This window comes from Thamnophis sirtalis, unplaced genomic scaffold (assembly GCF_051295495.1).
Source record: "Thamnophis sirtalis isolate CommonGarterSnake01/CBP01778 unplaced genomic scaffold, rThaSir2_p1.2 scaffold_3, whole genome shotgun sequence".
Taxonomy (NCBI): Eukaryota; Metazoa; Chordata; class Lepidosauria; order Squamata; family Natricidae; genus Thamnophis; species Thamnophis sirtalis.
The window spans coordinates 18,132,687-18,150,610 of NW_028261383.1; the positions used below are offsets into that span (position 1 = coordinate 18,132,687).

At 41.3% G+C, this 17,924-nt stretch overlaps 1 protein-coding gene across 1 annotated transcript in view; it reads right to left on the reverse strand.

Annotated features, from left to right (window-relative positions):
- The window catches only part of LOC148047336 (uncharacterized), a 36,847-nt gene extending 22,547 nt beyond the window's left edge, over positions 1 to 14,300 (reverse strand). Inside the window, 5 exon segments of the mRNA XM_087708044.1 lie at positions 2,668 to 3,641; positions 4,981 to 5,110; positions 7,045 to 7,112; positions 7,226 to 7,340; positions 13,887 to 14,300. Of these exon segments, the coding sequence (XP_087564170.1) occupies positions 2,668 to 3,641; positions 4,981 to 5,110; positions 7,045 to 7,112; positions 7,226 to 7,340; positions 13,887 to 14,300 (1,701 nt within the window).
- Between the last annotated feature and the right edge of the window lie 3,624 nt (positions 14,301 to 17,924).

Here is a 17,924-nt window from a genome sequence, read left to right on the forward strand (position 1 = left end):
AAGAAGGATAGATGGAAAAAATGAGGGAGTTGGCAGAGATGGAAAAATCAATTGTTTTGATCAGAGAAAGAAATAGATCCAGCTGTATTTCTACCTGGAAACCATTTCTGGACTTTGTGTTTGAGGGGGGGAAATGAGACCTGAACTGGGATCTGCTGATTGGGTTTGGTTTTTGTTATTGTTATAGAAATTATTAGATTTATTCAGAATGTCCTGTAGGAGTAAAAAGTGAAAGCTGTAATTTCACTTTATATTTTACTGTGCTGAAATATGTCCCCCCCCTTTCTCTCCCTCTTCCTGTTATGCTACACTTCTCATTCCCCTTTCTTTTCTTCTTTTATTACTACAGCTAATTACTACTAATACATTAGTATTCTTTTCTCCTTTTATTGCTACTTTTATTTTCTATTTCATACTATGATAATCAACAAAATTAATAAAAAGCAGCCTTTTGTGTTAGGAGCGCTTCCTCTTCCTCAGCCAAAATATCCAAATTCCTGGGAAAAAAGCTCATCACGATTCCACTCCAGATCTGCACTTTTCTGCTGGCAAAGTTTATTCCAAAATGTTACTTGATATATTTTTCTGCTGAGAGACCTTTGAAAGGATAGGATCCCTGGGACCAGAGCTTTGGTCTTGCGAGCTTTCAGACTCTGGAGCCCCTTCTCGGGAAGCTTCTCCCCAGCAGAGGTTGTGCCCTTCTCTGTGGTAGTTGTATAGTGCCTGTTTTGTACATATTTGTGTTAAAATATAGGCCCTCATTATTTAATTAGTCAACGTTTTAGGCCACCAATCTAATCCCAATAACTATCATTAAAACAAATATCATGTCACAATTTTTCAACATCCAAGTTTTATATCTATTACTTTTAATATATTATATAAAATATGCATAATATTATTACCTCAATTTCTTGTGTCTGCCTCTATAGTCTAGCTCCCAGTAATGCCAATCTTGCGTTACGAAACATTTCCTCTATCCATCATCTTGCCCATTTTAAAAATTTCAATTCTTATTCGTTTTTTTGACTTGCCTCCCATATTCCTCCCTTGGGTCTTCTCTATCTACATCTTTCATTTTTTCCATCTCTACTATCCTTTGCTGCCAAGCCTCCAGAGAATCTGCCCAACTGTCCATTTTCCTTTCAAAAATACCTTTCTGTTTCTCCAGTATCATTTTTTGGTCTTTTTGACATGTATTTTCCCTGAATTGCTTCATTAATTTTTATTACTTTCTCCTTTTTAATCTTGTTTTGTTTGTTGATTTGTCCATTCTATCTTTCCCCCTGGTCTCTATTATCTCCTCTATTTCCTGGGCTTTTTGATCATTATTCATTATCCCTTGTGAAGATTTATATTATTCATTAAATCCATTATCTCCCTGTAATTCCTTGTCCTGGAATCATAAATGCTTTGGAACATCACCACCAATTCTTTTTGCAACCCACTTATTTTCCCCTGCTGAAACATCTTGCCTTATTCTTTTTTTTTTTTTTGATAAGTCCAAATATTGCCCAGTAGTCTGTCAATGGTGTATCACTGCCCCAGAGTCTCAATTATCTTTGCCCTCAGTCAGTCAATCTGGAAACCATTTACTCAGTCCTGCTGTTGCTCCTCTGGGAATACAGTAATATAGTTCTTTATATCCCACAAAGAGTCAATTTAGTTCTTTTTAGGTAATCCAAGAAAATTTCCAAATGTCTTCTTAAATCCCCTCTATAAATTCAATCCTAACTCCTGATATTTGAAAGTCACTTTACTTCAGTGTCTTCCATATTTTCACCATTTGAGCTCCAGGAGTCACAGAGTAGTTAAATATAAAACAATAGATAGCACAGCAGTCTTCCAGGTGTTGTTTCCACTTTCTCTTCTGTCTTACCGGTATTTTCCCAGGATTAAAGGAGTATAATGTATTCCATTCACCAGTAGATGGGGCTTTCTGCTTAACTCAGAGGTGGGTTGCAAATCTTGGTGCTACTGGTAAGGTCATGAGTCTGGGTAGGTGGGCAGAGCCTCCAGCCACAGCAACTACCAGTTTGCCCAATCCGGGCCAAACCGGGAGCAACCCACCTCTGGCTTAACTTTAATGTTGCATAAATTCTAACAAGTTCTATTATGTTTATTCAAACAAATAATCGAAATTCAAACAAGTAGTTCCAGTATTTTAATATTCCTTATTCCCAATAAAAATTAGTGATACAACCCTCCTATGCTTTTAAAGGTTTTGCGCTCTCTTCTTAATATCCATTTCTTTTCTTTTGGGTCTGTAATTTTTCTCTCTGCAATTGTTCGCCACTTAAACAAACTCTTCAAAGAGTCCCTTTTCCAAAGTTTATTTTCTTTAGGGTTGGTTTTAGATAATAAAAAAGTCACCTCACCCAGTTCCAGTCACTATTCACACATCACTCGAGCACATTCTTTGTTTCTTTGGGTGCCCCAGCTTCACGGCAGCCATAATGGCTGCCTCTCCTCCTCATAGTGGGATGAGAGGAAATTAGCCCTGGATAAAGCAGGAGCGCCACGGCTGTCCACGACCTGTAGGCCACCCAGCCACTCTTCATCACCCCTATAGGGTGACTTTAGCCCCTTATAGGGCCCTCCAATGAAGGGATTTGGCGTAAGTTCACGAACCCCTGTTTTCGTGTCCAATAGTGTGGCAATGTCAACAGGAAGCCCCAAGTGGATATTTTGGTGGCTTCTAAATCTACTGCTCCGAGTAAACGTCTTTCCACACTCTATGCATTTATACGGTTTCTCCCCTGTGTGGACCAACTTATGGGAAATAAGATGACCTCTTTGACCAAAGGTCTTTCCACACTCCATGCATTTAAATGGCTTTTCCCCATTGTGGATCTTTATGTGCATAGTAAGTGTACTTTTCACAGCAAAGGTCTTTCCACACTCCATGCATTTAAATGGTTTCTCTCCTGTGTGGAGCTTTTTGTGGCTTCTAAGTCCACTGCTCTGAGTAAACGTCTTTCCACACTCCTTGCATATATACGGCCTCTCCCCTGTATGCATCATCTTATGGGAAATAAGATGATTTCTTTGAGCAAAGGTCTTTCCACACTCCATGCATTTATATGGTTTCTCCCCTGTGTGGATCCTTTTATGGATAGTAAGTGTATTGTTATGAGCAAAGGTCTTTCCACACTCCATGCATTTGTAGAGCTTCTCCCCAGTGTGAATCCTTTCATGGGAAGTAAGATGCCATCTTGTTCTAAAACATTTTCCACATTCCAAACATTTATAAGGCTTCTCTTTTGTGTCAATTGCTTCTTGAGATGTAAGGAAGTTATTTCCAAGAGAAGGAATGGATGTTTCATTGTAATTTTGTCCATTGTGTCTTCTTATAGCATCTTCTCCTTTGTTTTGGGTTAAATAATGTTCATTTACATGCAATTCAGCTTTGATTACCTTCACACTTTCCCCAATAATTTTTTTCCTTATTTTCTCTTGTTGGGCAAGAAAGTCTTGCATTGGAGCATCAGTGGAATATGAGCTTCCCTGATTGCAAATATTTGACTGGTTTCTCTCATGGCTTTCAAATTCCATTCGAATCCCAAACTTCTCCGTTCCATATTTAGCACTGATCACTTGGAACAGTTCCCAGGAATCTTGATTCTCCTGCCCATTATTACCTTCAAAGCAAAAGAGAGATGGAAATGATAACAAGGTAAGAAAAAAAGGTCAAAGTGTAGAAAGTTAAGAATTTCCTTCTGAATTTCTCAGAAATTCAAGTAGTTGTATGTTTGCATGCTTAAAGGGGTGTGATATAGACATGATTTCTATATTCATGAGTCACAAAAGCTTTCAAAATATCTAGAAAACATATATTTCTTTATTATCTCTTTATATGCAAATTTCACTCAAGTCGTTTTGAGTTAAGGAATAATCAGGGAAAACATCCCAGGTGGGTTAATTTCAGCAGAGACCTTTGAAAAATGAAACAATTTTGAAACAAGCTCCTTCTTCCCCAATGTACCTTGGAGCAGCTGCTCCATGATGTCCATCTGGTGGGCGGGACCCTCACTCGGCCCTCGATCCCAGCAAAGACCGAGGTGGTGCAGTGGTTAAATGCAGCACTGCAGGCTACTTCAGCTGACTGCAATTCTGCAGTTCGGCTGTTCAAATCTCACCGGCTCAGGGTTGACTCAGCCTTCCGTCCTTCCGAGGTGGATAAAATGGGGACCCGGATTGTTGTTGGGGGCAATATGCTGACTCTGTAAATCGCTTAGAGAGGGCTGAAAGCCCTATGAAGCGGTATATAAGTCTAGCTGCTATTGCTATTGCAAGGCTTTGGTTAGCAAAGAACAGAGGCCTAAAGCACTGTAGTGCGGGATCACATGAGAACAATAGTCCTAGATTTTCCACTACTGATCTCACATATCTCTCACTACTTTAAGCCACTTTTTTCTGCAAATGCACCAAAGTAGGCAAAGGAACCGACGGCTCGCTATATCGTCACAAGCTAAGTCCCAGCAGGGTGGGAGTACAGGTAGGCTGATAGTTATTGCAACGCCTCTGCTGTCATTTGTAATTGTGAATGACAACCATGGTGCTGTAACATTCGTAATTTCACGACTGCCTTAAGTACTTGGGAGAGGGCTAGGTCATAACTTGGAACGGTTGCTTAGTGAACTGTCATAACTCAGGGATTACCTGTACCTTACAATGCTCTGATTCCACACTGCATGGGGCCTTTGTTCTTGAATTGGATTTGGAAAATGCTCTTCCATTGCCTGAGTGTAAAAGTTCTATTCTCACACAATTTTGGAGGTTTCAGAGGACAAATTACAACACACTCCTCTCACGTGACCTCCAGAGGACACATAAAACACACCTCATTCTCTTCAGCCCCCACAGATTTTCCTTCTCCCTCCCAGGAGATGATATCTGATTAGTTTTTTTTTTAATTAAAAAAAACTAACTATAATCTGTCTTCTTGAACTCTCTGATTGGGGATTAGAAAACTCTTACCCAGAGAGACCACATTCCTATGGTTTTCAAGCATGACTTCCGAATGCAGCACTTTCTGGTCAGGATCCATCTGACACCATTCCTCCTCAGAAAAATACACAGCCACCTCTTCGAAGGACACAAGACTCTCCTGAACAAAGAAAAAAAGAACAGAACGGGAGGATTCGCAAGATCTGTCCAACTTCATCAATGATTTAGGCAAGGGGATAGAAAGGGAACTCCTCAAAATTCAAGACAAGACCAAATTGACAGGGATAACAACACTATAGAAGATAAGCTTGAGATATAGAAGGATCGACAAATTGGGCTCCATCTAATGAAACAAAATCAACTGTGAGAAATGTAAGGCTTTACATTTAGGAAAGAAAAACCAAATGCGCAGGCATAGAATAGGTGATACCTGGCTCAACACTACTAAGTGCAACAGGGATCTTGGAGTCCTAGTGGACAACCACTTAAACACAAGTCAGCAGTAGGCTACTGTTGCCAAACAAAACCTGAACAGAATCATAGGCTGCATTAAGAGAGGGATAGAATCAAGATGACATGAAGTGTTAGCACCACTTTATAATGCCTTGCTAAGACCACACTTGGAATATTGCATCCAGTTTTGGTTGCCAGATGTAAAAAAGATTTTGAGACTCTAGAAAGAATGCTGAGAAGAGCAACCAAAATTATTAGTGGACTGGAGGCTAAAACATATAAAGAATGGTTGCTGGAATTGGGTATGTCTATTGTCATGAAAAGAAGGACTAGGGGAGACATGATAGCTGTTCCAAGAAGCAATGGGTGGAAAGTATTCAAGGAGAGAACAAACCTACAAGTAAAGAGAAATTTCCTGACAGGGAGAATAAGAGCCAAGGTGGCGCAGTGGTTAAAAGCAGCACTGCAGGCTACTGCTAGATCAGCAGGTCAGCGGTTCAAATCTCACCGGCTCAGGGTTGACTCAGCCTTCCATCCTTCCGAGGTGGGTAAAATGAGGACCCAGATTGTTGGGGGCAATATGCTGACTCTCTGTAAACCGCTTAGAGAGGCCTGAAAGGCCTATGAAGCGGTATATAAGTCCACTGCTATTGCTATTGCTATAATTAATCAGTGGAATGACTTGCCTCCAGAAATTGTGAATGCCAGAACACTGGAGGTGTTTAAGAAGAAATTGGACAGCCATGTCTTCCTGTCTGAGCAGGGGGTTGGACTAGAAGACCTCCAAGATCCCTACCAACTCTGTTATTCTGTTCCACTCTTCCCAAATTCACAAAGCAAGGATATGCTTGCTTTGTGACACTGTGTGTCACACAAGTCCTAATTTTAGGTGAGAAATTGGGAAAAAATGTGAAAATTGCTTTCACTGAAGAAATATTTGGGGAAGTTTTTCCAAGTTGATTGATTCTGCAGAACTTTCAATGCCTTTCAGTAAAGTAATCCCACTTCTGGATCAACTGATCTATTGCTCTGCCTATCATTGATTGATCTGGTGGTCTGAGCCATTGGCTGAAAGGAAGAAAAGAAAGAAGAGAAAATTCCTTGGGAAAGTCATTTCTCAGCCTTTACAAAACCAGAATGTTTGGAATGGAAATAATTTTGTAGCCCAAAGTACCATGATTACATGTTCAACATGGCCACTCCCTTTGGATTTTAACAGTCTGCTTTATTTTTTAATATGATTTGCTTATTGTTGAACTACAGATTATAAATGAAGCTTTTTAAAAATGGTAATGTGGCAATTTAGTTATTTTTCATTAGCCTTGCACAGTTTCGAATAAAAGAATTACCAAAAAAAAAAGGGTCTCTAGCAGTTCCTACTAGTGTGATACATTTACTCCTATTTCTTGAAGAATTTTTTAAAAACTACTTCTTGGTGGAATAACTAGCAGAACAAGATAACCAGAGGAAGCTATGCTGGTTGACAGCAACTTGAACCTGCTATTCTGCTCTCCACGTTGTGTAAAACACAAAAACAATCCAGGCCAAACAAGGGAGGAAAATAGTAGGAGGGAATATTCTGCATACCCACTTCACTTCCTGAAGAGAGAATACAAATCTAATAACTTTTCCCTTTCTTACTTGATTTGGAGGTTCAACCGTTATTTGATCTCCGTCATAAAAACCAGAAAGTTTCATTCTTCGTTTGTCTGTAAGGAATAAATAATTTCAAAATGCATATTTAACAAAATAAGAGATACATTACAGAAGATAGGGTAAGACAGATGGGATCTCTCTGGGAAATCAGAGGATTTTCCATTACCTCCTGAGTTGTCTTGACTTTGACTTTCCCAAGGGATTCTCCCGAAAAATAGTTCCTGGGCGGGATTTGATGGGTTCTTCTTTTCCTCAGGATCTCTGATCTCCACACTGCAGCACTTCAAATAGGAAGAAGGGGGGGAAAAGCAGAATTAATGTACATAACACAACACAAAGTGGATTCTTATAGTCAGGACACAACCTCAAAGCTCCCAATCCATGAGGTTCAGTGAGAAAACAATGGAACAACGTCCTACAAGAATAGGTGAATTGCGGCTTCCGGGGAGTGGCCTGTCGCCGGTCGGCAGCTTAACAGAGCTGCCCCCAGAATTCAGGATCGTTATCTACTCAATATCAAGAAGATAACTCTTTTTTCAGACAAGAAAAAAGCAGTGAGGAATCTCAGCTGGTAAGAATCTTCTTTGAAGTTCACAGTTTGTTTCTTTGTGAGCTGTGGACGGAGGGGGAGGATCGACCCAAAGCTGAGTCATTCAACTCCGACCTGAACTTCGCAGCTGTTATTCACAGCACGAGACAGGACCCCCTCCCCCTCAGGACAATCTTTAGAAAAGAGACTATTAAAAATCAATACGAGCAAAGACCAACTTGTGAACTTTAAAACCTTTCTCTATCTGAAATACCAGCTTCAATGTTATAAAAACCTCTTTTGCTTAATTGTCTTCAAAATGGCGTTTACAGCTTCTGCATCTGTTATCTCCGGCTTCCTGCTACAGAAGTAAAGAAATAATCTCTTATAATTTAATTAGAGCTACTCCCTTAAAGCTTTCAAGACTCTTTGTTGATTCAGACACATTCCAAACATTCTAAACGGACTTTCTCTTTTGAAATCCTCCGTAAAACCCCTTGGAAAAAAAAAAGAAAAAAAAAAGAAGGGAAAAAAGGGGGGGGGGAGGAATTTCTTTTTCTCCACATAGCACAGTGGATTAGTAATTTAGAATAAATAATTAAAACCAAAATATAATGGCATCCAAATCAACCTCTGTTAAATTACCTCCGAAAACGTCTCCCATACCTGGCACAAAGTTGCAGCCCCCACCATCTATGCCCCCTAGTGGAGATGTACTAACAAAAGAATTTTTTCTGGAAATGTTCAAAGAATCCAGAGAACAGAACTTAGAAATGTTTAAAGAATTCAGAGAACAGAATCTAGAAATGATTAAAGATTTCAAAGATGAAATAAGGAATGAGATGGAAGTTCTATATGACAAATTCGATACCAGGGTCACTAAAATGAATGATAATATGATGGGAATTGTAAATGTGATAACAGAATATATTTCTGGAATGGAAGATAATTTAGAAACTCTCAATGAAGCTAAAACTAACCTGATATCCAAAACTGAAGTGGTGGAACAAAAAATTGATAATGCTGAAAAACAAATTATTATGATACAGTATAAGCAGATGGAGCTTGCATTAAGAGTGAGGGGGCTGCGTGAAGAAAAGCAGGAGAACTTAAAGCAAATGTTTTCTGAAGCTTTTGACCGTCTGGTGGGAAAACCGGGATCCAATTTTGATTGGCAGATTGACAGGATTTTTCGTGTTAACTCATGGGCGGCAAAACAAAGGCAACTTCCCCGAGACGTGGTAATATACTTTGTTACAAGAGAATCTAGAAATATGATACTACAAGAGTCCTACAATACTAAGCTTCAAATTGGTGCACAGGACCTGATTGTTCTGAAAGAAATACCGCCTCAGATGCTAAGAGCCAGAAGAGATTATGCTTTTCTGGTGGAAGAGCTCAGAAGGCGCCAGATACAGTACAGATGGGATGCCCCATTCGGTATTATAGTTACAATGGACAAACAAAGATATCGTCTCAGCTCTGTATGGAAAGCTCGTGATTTCTATCATAAGATTCTGAAGATGGGATACCCTGAACCTTCGGGATATGGTGAAAAACCACGAGACGAACAAGATAAACAGCAAACCACACAACCATTAGATAAAATGTATCATCTCCCTCTTCCGGAAGGGCAAGGAGTCAAGGAAAAAAGATCCAACCACAAGACCACCAGACAAACGGATAAACAAGCTACTATGCAACAATCTCAACAATCATTGGCCACTGACCAAGGAGCTACTGCAACAAGCTCAGAAGCTGTGGGAGGAGCCAAACCAAAGGTGAGACAGGCCTTGCGGGAGGCTCTAAAAAAGCTTCAGGCAACCAAAAATGACAACTAAGATTTTGACATGGAATGTTAACGGATTGAACTCTCCACAGAAAAGAAAGAAAATATTTCATTATCTTAAACAGTTTAAGAATGACATAATTTGCTTGCAAGAAACTCATATCAAATCAACCGATCAAAAATATTTGTTTAACCCCAAACTGGGCCAACATTTTGCGACCTCAGCCATGGAAAAGAAAAATGGCATAGTAGTATATTTAAGAAAAGACATTAAAGCTGAGCTAATTGAAGCAGATCCCTTTGGAAGATATATTGCATTAGATTTAATCTTAGAAGGGAAAAAGACGTTACTTTTGGGAATTTATGCTCCTAATCAACAACAAGATGGATTTTATAGAAATCTCCATGCTAAATTAGTACAGTGGGATTTTGAGTCTTGTATATTAATGGGTGACTGGAATGGCGTGATCGACACCAAAAGAGATAAGAAGACAGCTCGCCCGAACACCAAATTTCGAGCTAAGTTACCCAAACCCTTTTTTGACATGCTGGACGACTTTGAATTGCGAGACGCTTGGCGCGAGAGGCATGCAGAAGAATATGACTTTACCTTTTTTTCCAATAGACATCAATCTCTTTCAAGGATTGATTTTATACTAATTACAAATGATTTACTTTGTAGGGTGAAGAAGACAAAGATTATGGCGAGAGTTCTTTCAGACCATAATCCAGTCTGGATGGAATTGGGAAGGGTAGCCCAGGCAAGAAGGTCCTGGAGGTTGAATGAAAACTTATTTAGATATGAAAAGTATGTTAATGATTGTAAAAAATTGCTATCGGAATATTTTGTCTTCAATATGAACAAGGGTACATCTTTGGAATATGTATGGGATGCAAGCAAAGCGTATATGAGAGGAGTATTAATGAATATAAATAAAATACATAGATACAAACAAGGGCAAAAACGAAAAGAATTGGAAGAGGAAATTAAAGGGAAAGAGTCAGAATTAACATTGAATCCGGGAGATACAAAGATTAGGGAAACAATTGCTATATTAAAATCTCAGTTTGATATGCTGATCTCTGACCAGGTAGCTACTAGTTTATTATATGCTAAACATAATACTTTCTGCAATGCAAATAAACCCGGTAGGTGGTTGGCTTATCAGATTAGAAAAAAAAGGAAAGCTCGAAATGTATCCAAATTGTGTCACAGAGGGAAGGAAGTGTTTCAACAGGAAGAGATTCAAAAGGTATTTCGGGAATTTTTTACAGAGTTGTATAAAGGGGATAAAATCAAGGACGGAGATATAGACAAATACCTAGATAAAGAGAAAATCCCCCTAGTCAGAGAAGAACATAGGCATAAGCTGAACCAACCTATAACCTCTGGGGAAATTTTGCAGGCAATTAAACAATTAAAGTTAGGGAAAGCACCAGGCACAGATGGTTTAACAGCTGTTTATTATAAATATCTACAGTTAGAAATGGTAGAACCCCTCAGAGAACTATTCAATAAAATTCAATCGGGAGGGAAAGTGCCTCCCTCGTGGAAGACTGCGTTCATATCGTTGATACCCAAAGAAGATCAAGACCTTACCCAACCAAAAAATTACAGACCTATTTCATTACTTAATGTAGATTATAAAATTTTTACTAAAATATTAGCAAATAGGCTAATGGGGGTAACTCAGCAACTGATACATACCGATCAAACTGGTTTTATACAGGGCAGACAGATGAAGGATAACGTTAGATTAATTATCAATGCTTTAGAATACCTGGGAAAGAACAATCAAATCCCGGCCGCATTCATATTTTTGGATGCGGAGAAAGCCTTTGATCGAGTTAATTGGCAATTCCTGCTGAAGACATTGCAAAAAATGCAGATAGGAGATGGCTTTTTACGGTCAATTGGTGCAATATATCAGCAGCAAACAGCCCAGATCATTGTCAATGGAAGTCTGACAGACTCCTTTCAAATTGAAAAAGGTACAAGACAGGGCTGTCCTCTGTCCCCATTATTGTTTATTATAACTTTGGAAATACTGTTGAATAAGATACGGGGCCTGGGCGGTCTAAAAGGGATCAAAATTAGACAGCAAGAATATAGAGTTCGTGCATTTGCGGATGATCTGGTTATAATATTGGAACAACCGCAGGAATCTAGTAGGGTATTATTGAATACGATCAATCAATATGGTCAAGTCTCGGGATTTAAAATAAATCTAGGAAAAACCAAAATAATAGCTATAAATATGACTATCAAACAGAAGGAAGAACTGGGGGCGACGCTAAGATGTGAGGTAGTTAAAAAAGTTAAATATCTTGGAGTTAATATCTCAATTTCAAATGGGAAATTATACAAGTATAATTATGAATCACTTTGGCATAGTACACAGTTGGAGTTGAAAAGGTGGGAAAAACTGCATTTGTCCTTGCTGGGTAGAATAGCGGCAGTAAAAATGAACATTTTACCAAAATTTTTATTTCTTTTTCAAATGTTACCAATACTTAAAAGAGATGCGAATCTTTTAGAATGGCAGAAGGGTATCAACAAATTTGTGTGGGCAGGAAAGAAGCCGAGGGTAAAGATGAAAATAATGCAAGATGCACGTGAAAGAGGAGGATTGAAATTACCTAACTTAAAATTATACTATGATGCAGTGGCATTATCTGCAATTAGTGATTGGATTCATCTAACTAATGACAGAATTTTGAATATCGAGGGATATGATTTGTTATATGGTTGGCATGCTTACCTGTTATTTAACAAAAAAACGGATAAGAAATTTAAAAATCACATCTTAAGAAATGCTTTATTGCGGGTTTGGAAAAAATATCAACATAAACTAAATGATAAAGTGCCCATGTGGGCAATTCCTAGACATGCAATTGAAAATATGAATGTAGAACAAAAACACGATAGAACCACTTATAGACAACTTCTTATCTCAGAAAGAGGGGTGATGGAACTAAAATCTTTAGAGGTACTTAAAGAAGAGAAGGTAGTTCAAACGTGGTTTCAGTATGGTCAACTACAAGCTAGGTGGAAAACAGATCAAAAAACTGGCTTTGTAAAAGTTGAGGATAATTTGTTTAAACAAATAAGAGATCAAAGCTCAATGCATATAAAGAGGATATATAATGTATTAGTACAGATGGATTCTGAAACGGAACTGATTAAGGATTGTATGATAAAATGGGCTCAGAATGTCGAGGAACCAATAATGCTTGAAACATGGGAAAGAATCTGGGTAAGAAATGTGAAATTTACACAAGCACAAAACTTGAGAGAAAATTTTTATAAGATGTTTTATAGATGGCACCTAGATCCTAAAAAGTTTGCCTCTATGTATCCAAATGTTCAACCTAAATGTTGGAGATGTGGTTCTTGTGATGCTACATATTTTCATATATGGTGGACATGTCGTAATGTCAAGGCATTTTGGATAAAAATATGGTGGATCCTGCAAAACATCTTTAAAAGAAAGATAAAATTTACCCCCCAGTTGTTTTTACTGGGTATATGTATTGACTTTACAGCAGCAGAGACTAATTTGGTTCTGTATTTAATAACGGCAGCAAGACTCTTGGTGGCGCAGTATTGGAAGAAGAAAGATTTACCTACAATTCAAGAATGGACTTTGAAAGTTATGAACTTAGCCGAAATGGCCAAAATCTCTGCATATCTCAAAGAACATTCAAACGAGAGATACAAAAGAGACTGGAAAAAGTGGATTGATTACATAAAAAGTAAATATGGGACTAAAAAACTCCAGATAGCTTATGCTTAGTATCAGTAATAATTTAAATTGTTTAAAATTTGGGTAACAGTAAGAAGCTGAGTTCAATGTAGAGATATTTCAGACTGTGATTGTTCAAAAATTATACCATGTATGGTCTTTGGGAAGTTGGGGGGAGGGAAGGGAGGTGGGGATTTAGGGGGAGGGGGGAGGGGGGAAATACAATATGTGTTAAATTCCATGATTGTATTTGTATACTGTGGCTTTTCAATGTTAGTGCGAAAATAGTACAAACCGAATATACTGGAAGGTAATAGATACCGAAGGAAAGAGTTGAGTGAAAGAAGAAGGAGGGTGGAGAGGGTGAGAGAGAGGAGGAGGAGAAGGGAGGGAGGGAATGGAGAGGGAGTGATAGGGTTAGAAAGAAGGGGAGGGGAAGTAGGCGTAGAGGGGTGTGTGAGAAGGAAGAATGAAAGTTGGAGGGGGTTGAAAGAGGGTGTATGGCAGGCCAAGGTGGTATACTGGGTTTGTATTGTAGAGGGCATTTTCTATATAAGTGAGGGCCGTGTTTATTATTCAATGTTATATGCCCTGATCAAGCACAGTGAATATGTGATTGTATAGAATGAAAACATAATAAAATATACATTGAAGTAGGAAAAAAAATAAAATAGGTGAATTGCCACATATGATGAAGGCCAAAGAGGGGTGAAGTATTCAGACACTTTCTCTATTCCCTTCTGAGCTCCCTTAAGTCTCTCACCTGCAACTGGACCTGCTCCTTCTGCTCCTCCGCCTGGCTCAGGAGGAAGCCTTCTGCAAGGGCCACCGCCTGGGAGCTGCTCTGTGCTCCACACTCCCGCACCCAGCTCTCCATCTCTGGGGGCAGAAGGAATAGGAGATGTTCCAGAACCACCAGGTCCAGCATTTGCTCTTTTGTGTGTTTTTCTGGTCTCAGCCATCGCCTGCAAATGTCATGGAGTCGGCTGCAAAGACCTCGAGGACCTTCAGCCTCCTGGTATTGGATGAAGTTCCAGGGCTGAACTTTGGAAGGGAGGATGGTTTCCTCCTCCAGGATCTTCTGCCCAGTCCTTGTCCAGAGCTCCCCTCCCTTCCCAGGCTGAGCAGCTGAAGGGCCTTTTTTGCTTCCCTCCTTGGCAAAAGGTTGTGTCTCCATCCTTTCTCTGGTGGGTCTCCAGATGCCTTTTCCTTCACGGGACCATTTCTGGGACGGATCCCTGCAAGTTATTCCGCTCTTTTTTTCCTCCCCAAGAGAAAAGTTTGCCTTGCAAAGACCACAAATGGCTTCCAGTTTCTGTATCTGAGATGGAAAGAAAAAAGAAAAGCCAAGAATCAGAAAGTGGAATTCAGCCACTGAAGAAGCTTCACCCAACCTGCCCGGAGCCCCCAGTGGGTCATCCCAGCGCAGGGCCGGGAAGGAGGCAGCTGGAGAGGCCGCCCCGCTTCTCTCCCCCTCCGAAGTCAGGATCGGGCCCTCTGGGAGCCTGGTGCGAATCCTGCCTCCTCCCCGCCCGGCTTCTCTCCTCTCCTGCTGGGCCTCCGCAAGGATGACCCTCCCCCCACTCGGGCTCTTCCCCGGATCCCCTCCGCCTTCCCGACATCCCCGCTTCTTCCTGCAGAGAGAAGGCGGCTGGGGAACATGGGACACGGGAAGAGCCCCCCCCTCACCAGGGGCACGGCTGGATCTACCCCCGCAAGACTCTCCCGCAGCCTCTGCGCCTCCTGCGGAGCCCGAGCAATTAAGGAGAGTCCCAGGGGTTAAGGAAAGTGAGTGCGGAGTCCTGGAGCGGCAGGGTTCAGTGACGTCACTTCCTTCTCAGCCTCTTCTGGAAAGTCAGCCACGACGTTCGCCCTCCAGTGGACCAATGGGGAAGTGCCTGGAGCTCCCTTCCCTTGGAAGAGAGCTCCCCCTGGCGGATATGGGGCAAAGTGTTAGGATCGTAGAAAGGGCGGCGAGAAAGAGGAGCACATGGGGAGGGAGAGGGCAGGGATGATGGGCTTGGGAGTAGGGGAGGAAAGGTCCACTCTCAATGGCTCCCTGTCAGACAAAGGCTTCGACGACTGTGCACAGAAACTGGAAGCCATTTGAGGTCTTTGCAAGGCAAACTTTTCTGTTAGGAGGGAAAAAAGGAGCAGAATAACTTGCAGGGATCCGTCCTGGGCCCCCAGAAATGGTCCCGTGAACGAAAAGGCATCTGGAAACCCACCAGAGTCCTTGGACCCATCTGGAGTTGCTCTGCAGGACAGAGAAAGGATGGAGAGACAACCTTTTGCCAAGGAGGGAAGCGGAAAAGGCCCTTCAGCTGCTCAGCCTGGGAAGGGGGGGAAACTCTGGACAAGGACTGGGCAGAAGATCCTGGAGGAGGAAACCATCCTCCCTTCAGAAGTTCAGCCCTGGCATTTCATTGACTATGCTAAAGCCTTTGATTGTGTGGATCACAACAAAGTTCTTAAAGAGATGGGTGTACCCAACCATCTTATTTGTCTCTTGGGAAACCTATATGCAGGTCAAGAAGCAACAGTGAAAACTGGACATGGAACCACTGATTGGTTCAAAATTGGGAAGAATCCAGCAAGGCTGTATACTATTGCCCTGCCTATTTAACTTATATGAAGAGCACATCATGAGAAAGGCGGGGCTAAATGAATCAAAAGTTGGAATTAAGATTGCTGGGTGAAATATCAACAACCTCAGATATGCAGATGATACCACTCTAATGGCGGAAAGTGAAGAGGAACTAAAGAGCCTCTTGATGCAGTTGAAGAAGAAGAGTTGCAAACGTTGCCTTAAAACTTAACATTAAGAAAACTAAGATCATGGCATCTGGCCCTCTCAATTTCTGGCAGATAGGGAAGAAATGGAGGTACTGACAGATTTTATTTTCCTGGGCTCCAAGATCACGAGATGGGGACTACAGCCAAGAAATTAAAAGATGCTTGTGCCTGGGGAGGAAAGCTATGGCAAATCTAGACAGCATACTAAAAGTGCATATAGTCAAGGCTCTGGTTTTCCCCGTTGCAATGTATGGCTGTGACGTTGAACCATAAGGAAGGCTGAGCGCCAAAGAATTGAGGCCTTTGAACTATGGTGCTGGAGAAGACTCCTGCGAGTCCCTTGGACTGCAAGGTGATCAAACCAGTCAGTCCTAGAGGAGATCAACCCTGACTGCTGTTTAGAAGGCCAGATCTTCTGGAGTGTTGGTATTCCTGTCCATTTGGTCTTGTCTGCAAATTTGATGAGGTCCCCTTCTATCCCCTTGTCTAAATCATTGATGAAGATGAACAGATCTTGCGAATTCTCCAGTTCTCTTCTTTTTTTCTGTCTTCAGGAGAGTTTTGTGTCCTTCGAGGAGGTAGCTGTGTATTTCTCTGAGGAGGAATGGTCTCAGCTGGATCCTGACCAGAAAGCGCTGCATTCAGAAGCCATGCTTGAAAACCATAGGAACATGGTCTGTTTCGGTAAGAGTTTTCTAGTCCCCAATCAGACAGTTCAAGAAGAAAGATTATACATAATTATTTATTTAAAAATCACTGACCAGATATCGTCTCCTGGGAGGGAGAAGGAAAGGATCTGGCCTTGTTGTGCTCCAAGGAAGGAAAGAGTCTCTTTGCTTACATGCTTTCTTTGCCATTTCTTATCTCTATTTTTTCCATTTCTATTTGAACTTATCTATGAAGGCTGAAAAGAACGAGGTGTGTTTTTATGTCTCCTCTGGAGATCATGTGAGAGGAGTGTGTTGTCATTTGTCCTCTGAAACCTCCAAAATTGTGTCAGAACAGAACCTTTACACTCCGGCCATGGAAGAGAATTCCCAATAAAATTCAAGGACAAAGGCTCCGTGCAGTGTGACTCAGAGCATCCTAGGCTACAGGTAATCCCTGAGTTACGATGGTTCACTTAGCAGCTGTTTCAAGTTATGACCAGCCCTCCCCCAAGTACTTGAGACCCAGTCCCAAAATTATGAGTGTTGCAGCACCGTGAGCGTCGTTCACACTTACAACATTTGCTGCAACATTTTTCCTATATATTCCCCCACCCCAACCCGCCAAGACATATTTTTCAGACTATTAGACATACTTTTCCACCTTAAAAATGTCTGTGTGTATAAGACTATGGGCCTGTTTTTGGCCTTCCAAGACTCCCTACGTCCCGTTTGTGGCCTCCTTGGTGTCCACTCTTCCGCAGCTTCCTTTCAGGGTCTCCTTTTCATTTGGAGGGGGGAGAGGGAAGGTGTGGAGGCCGGATATACTGCCCCCAGGGACACTGGGACTCCTTGACCCTCCATCCCCCCCTCCAGTCTCTCCTGCTCAGCAGAGCCCCCCCATTCAGAACCATGGCTGCAAACATCCACCTGACAGCCACTTTGCCCGAAATCCACCTGGATTAAGACTGGTTAAGACTGAAGGCCACCAGATCCAGAAAGATCCTAGATGCTCTGCATGCTGATATCCCCCATTCCTGAGAGGAGATCTCAGGGACCTAGGGCTCTCTGCCCAGCAGAGTCTCAACTCTTTCCCCCTTCCATGGATCCCCCTGGATTCTCTATCTCTTCTCCCTGCTTGAAACCCACAGCAGCTTCATTTTCATTTCTGTTCTCCTCCCAGTCAGTTTCTTTCGCTTTTATTTGAATAAAAAAATAGACTTTGGATTGGCGGAAACCCTGGAATGAGCTGACTGAATGTTGTCCGAAGAGTCTCAGCTCCAGATTCTGTCCAGCTCAAATAAATTGCCCCCATCCCTGAATTCCGGATGCTCGGCAAAAGGTGGGATGTTTGCCCC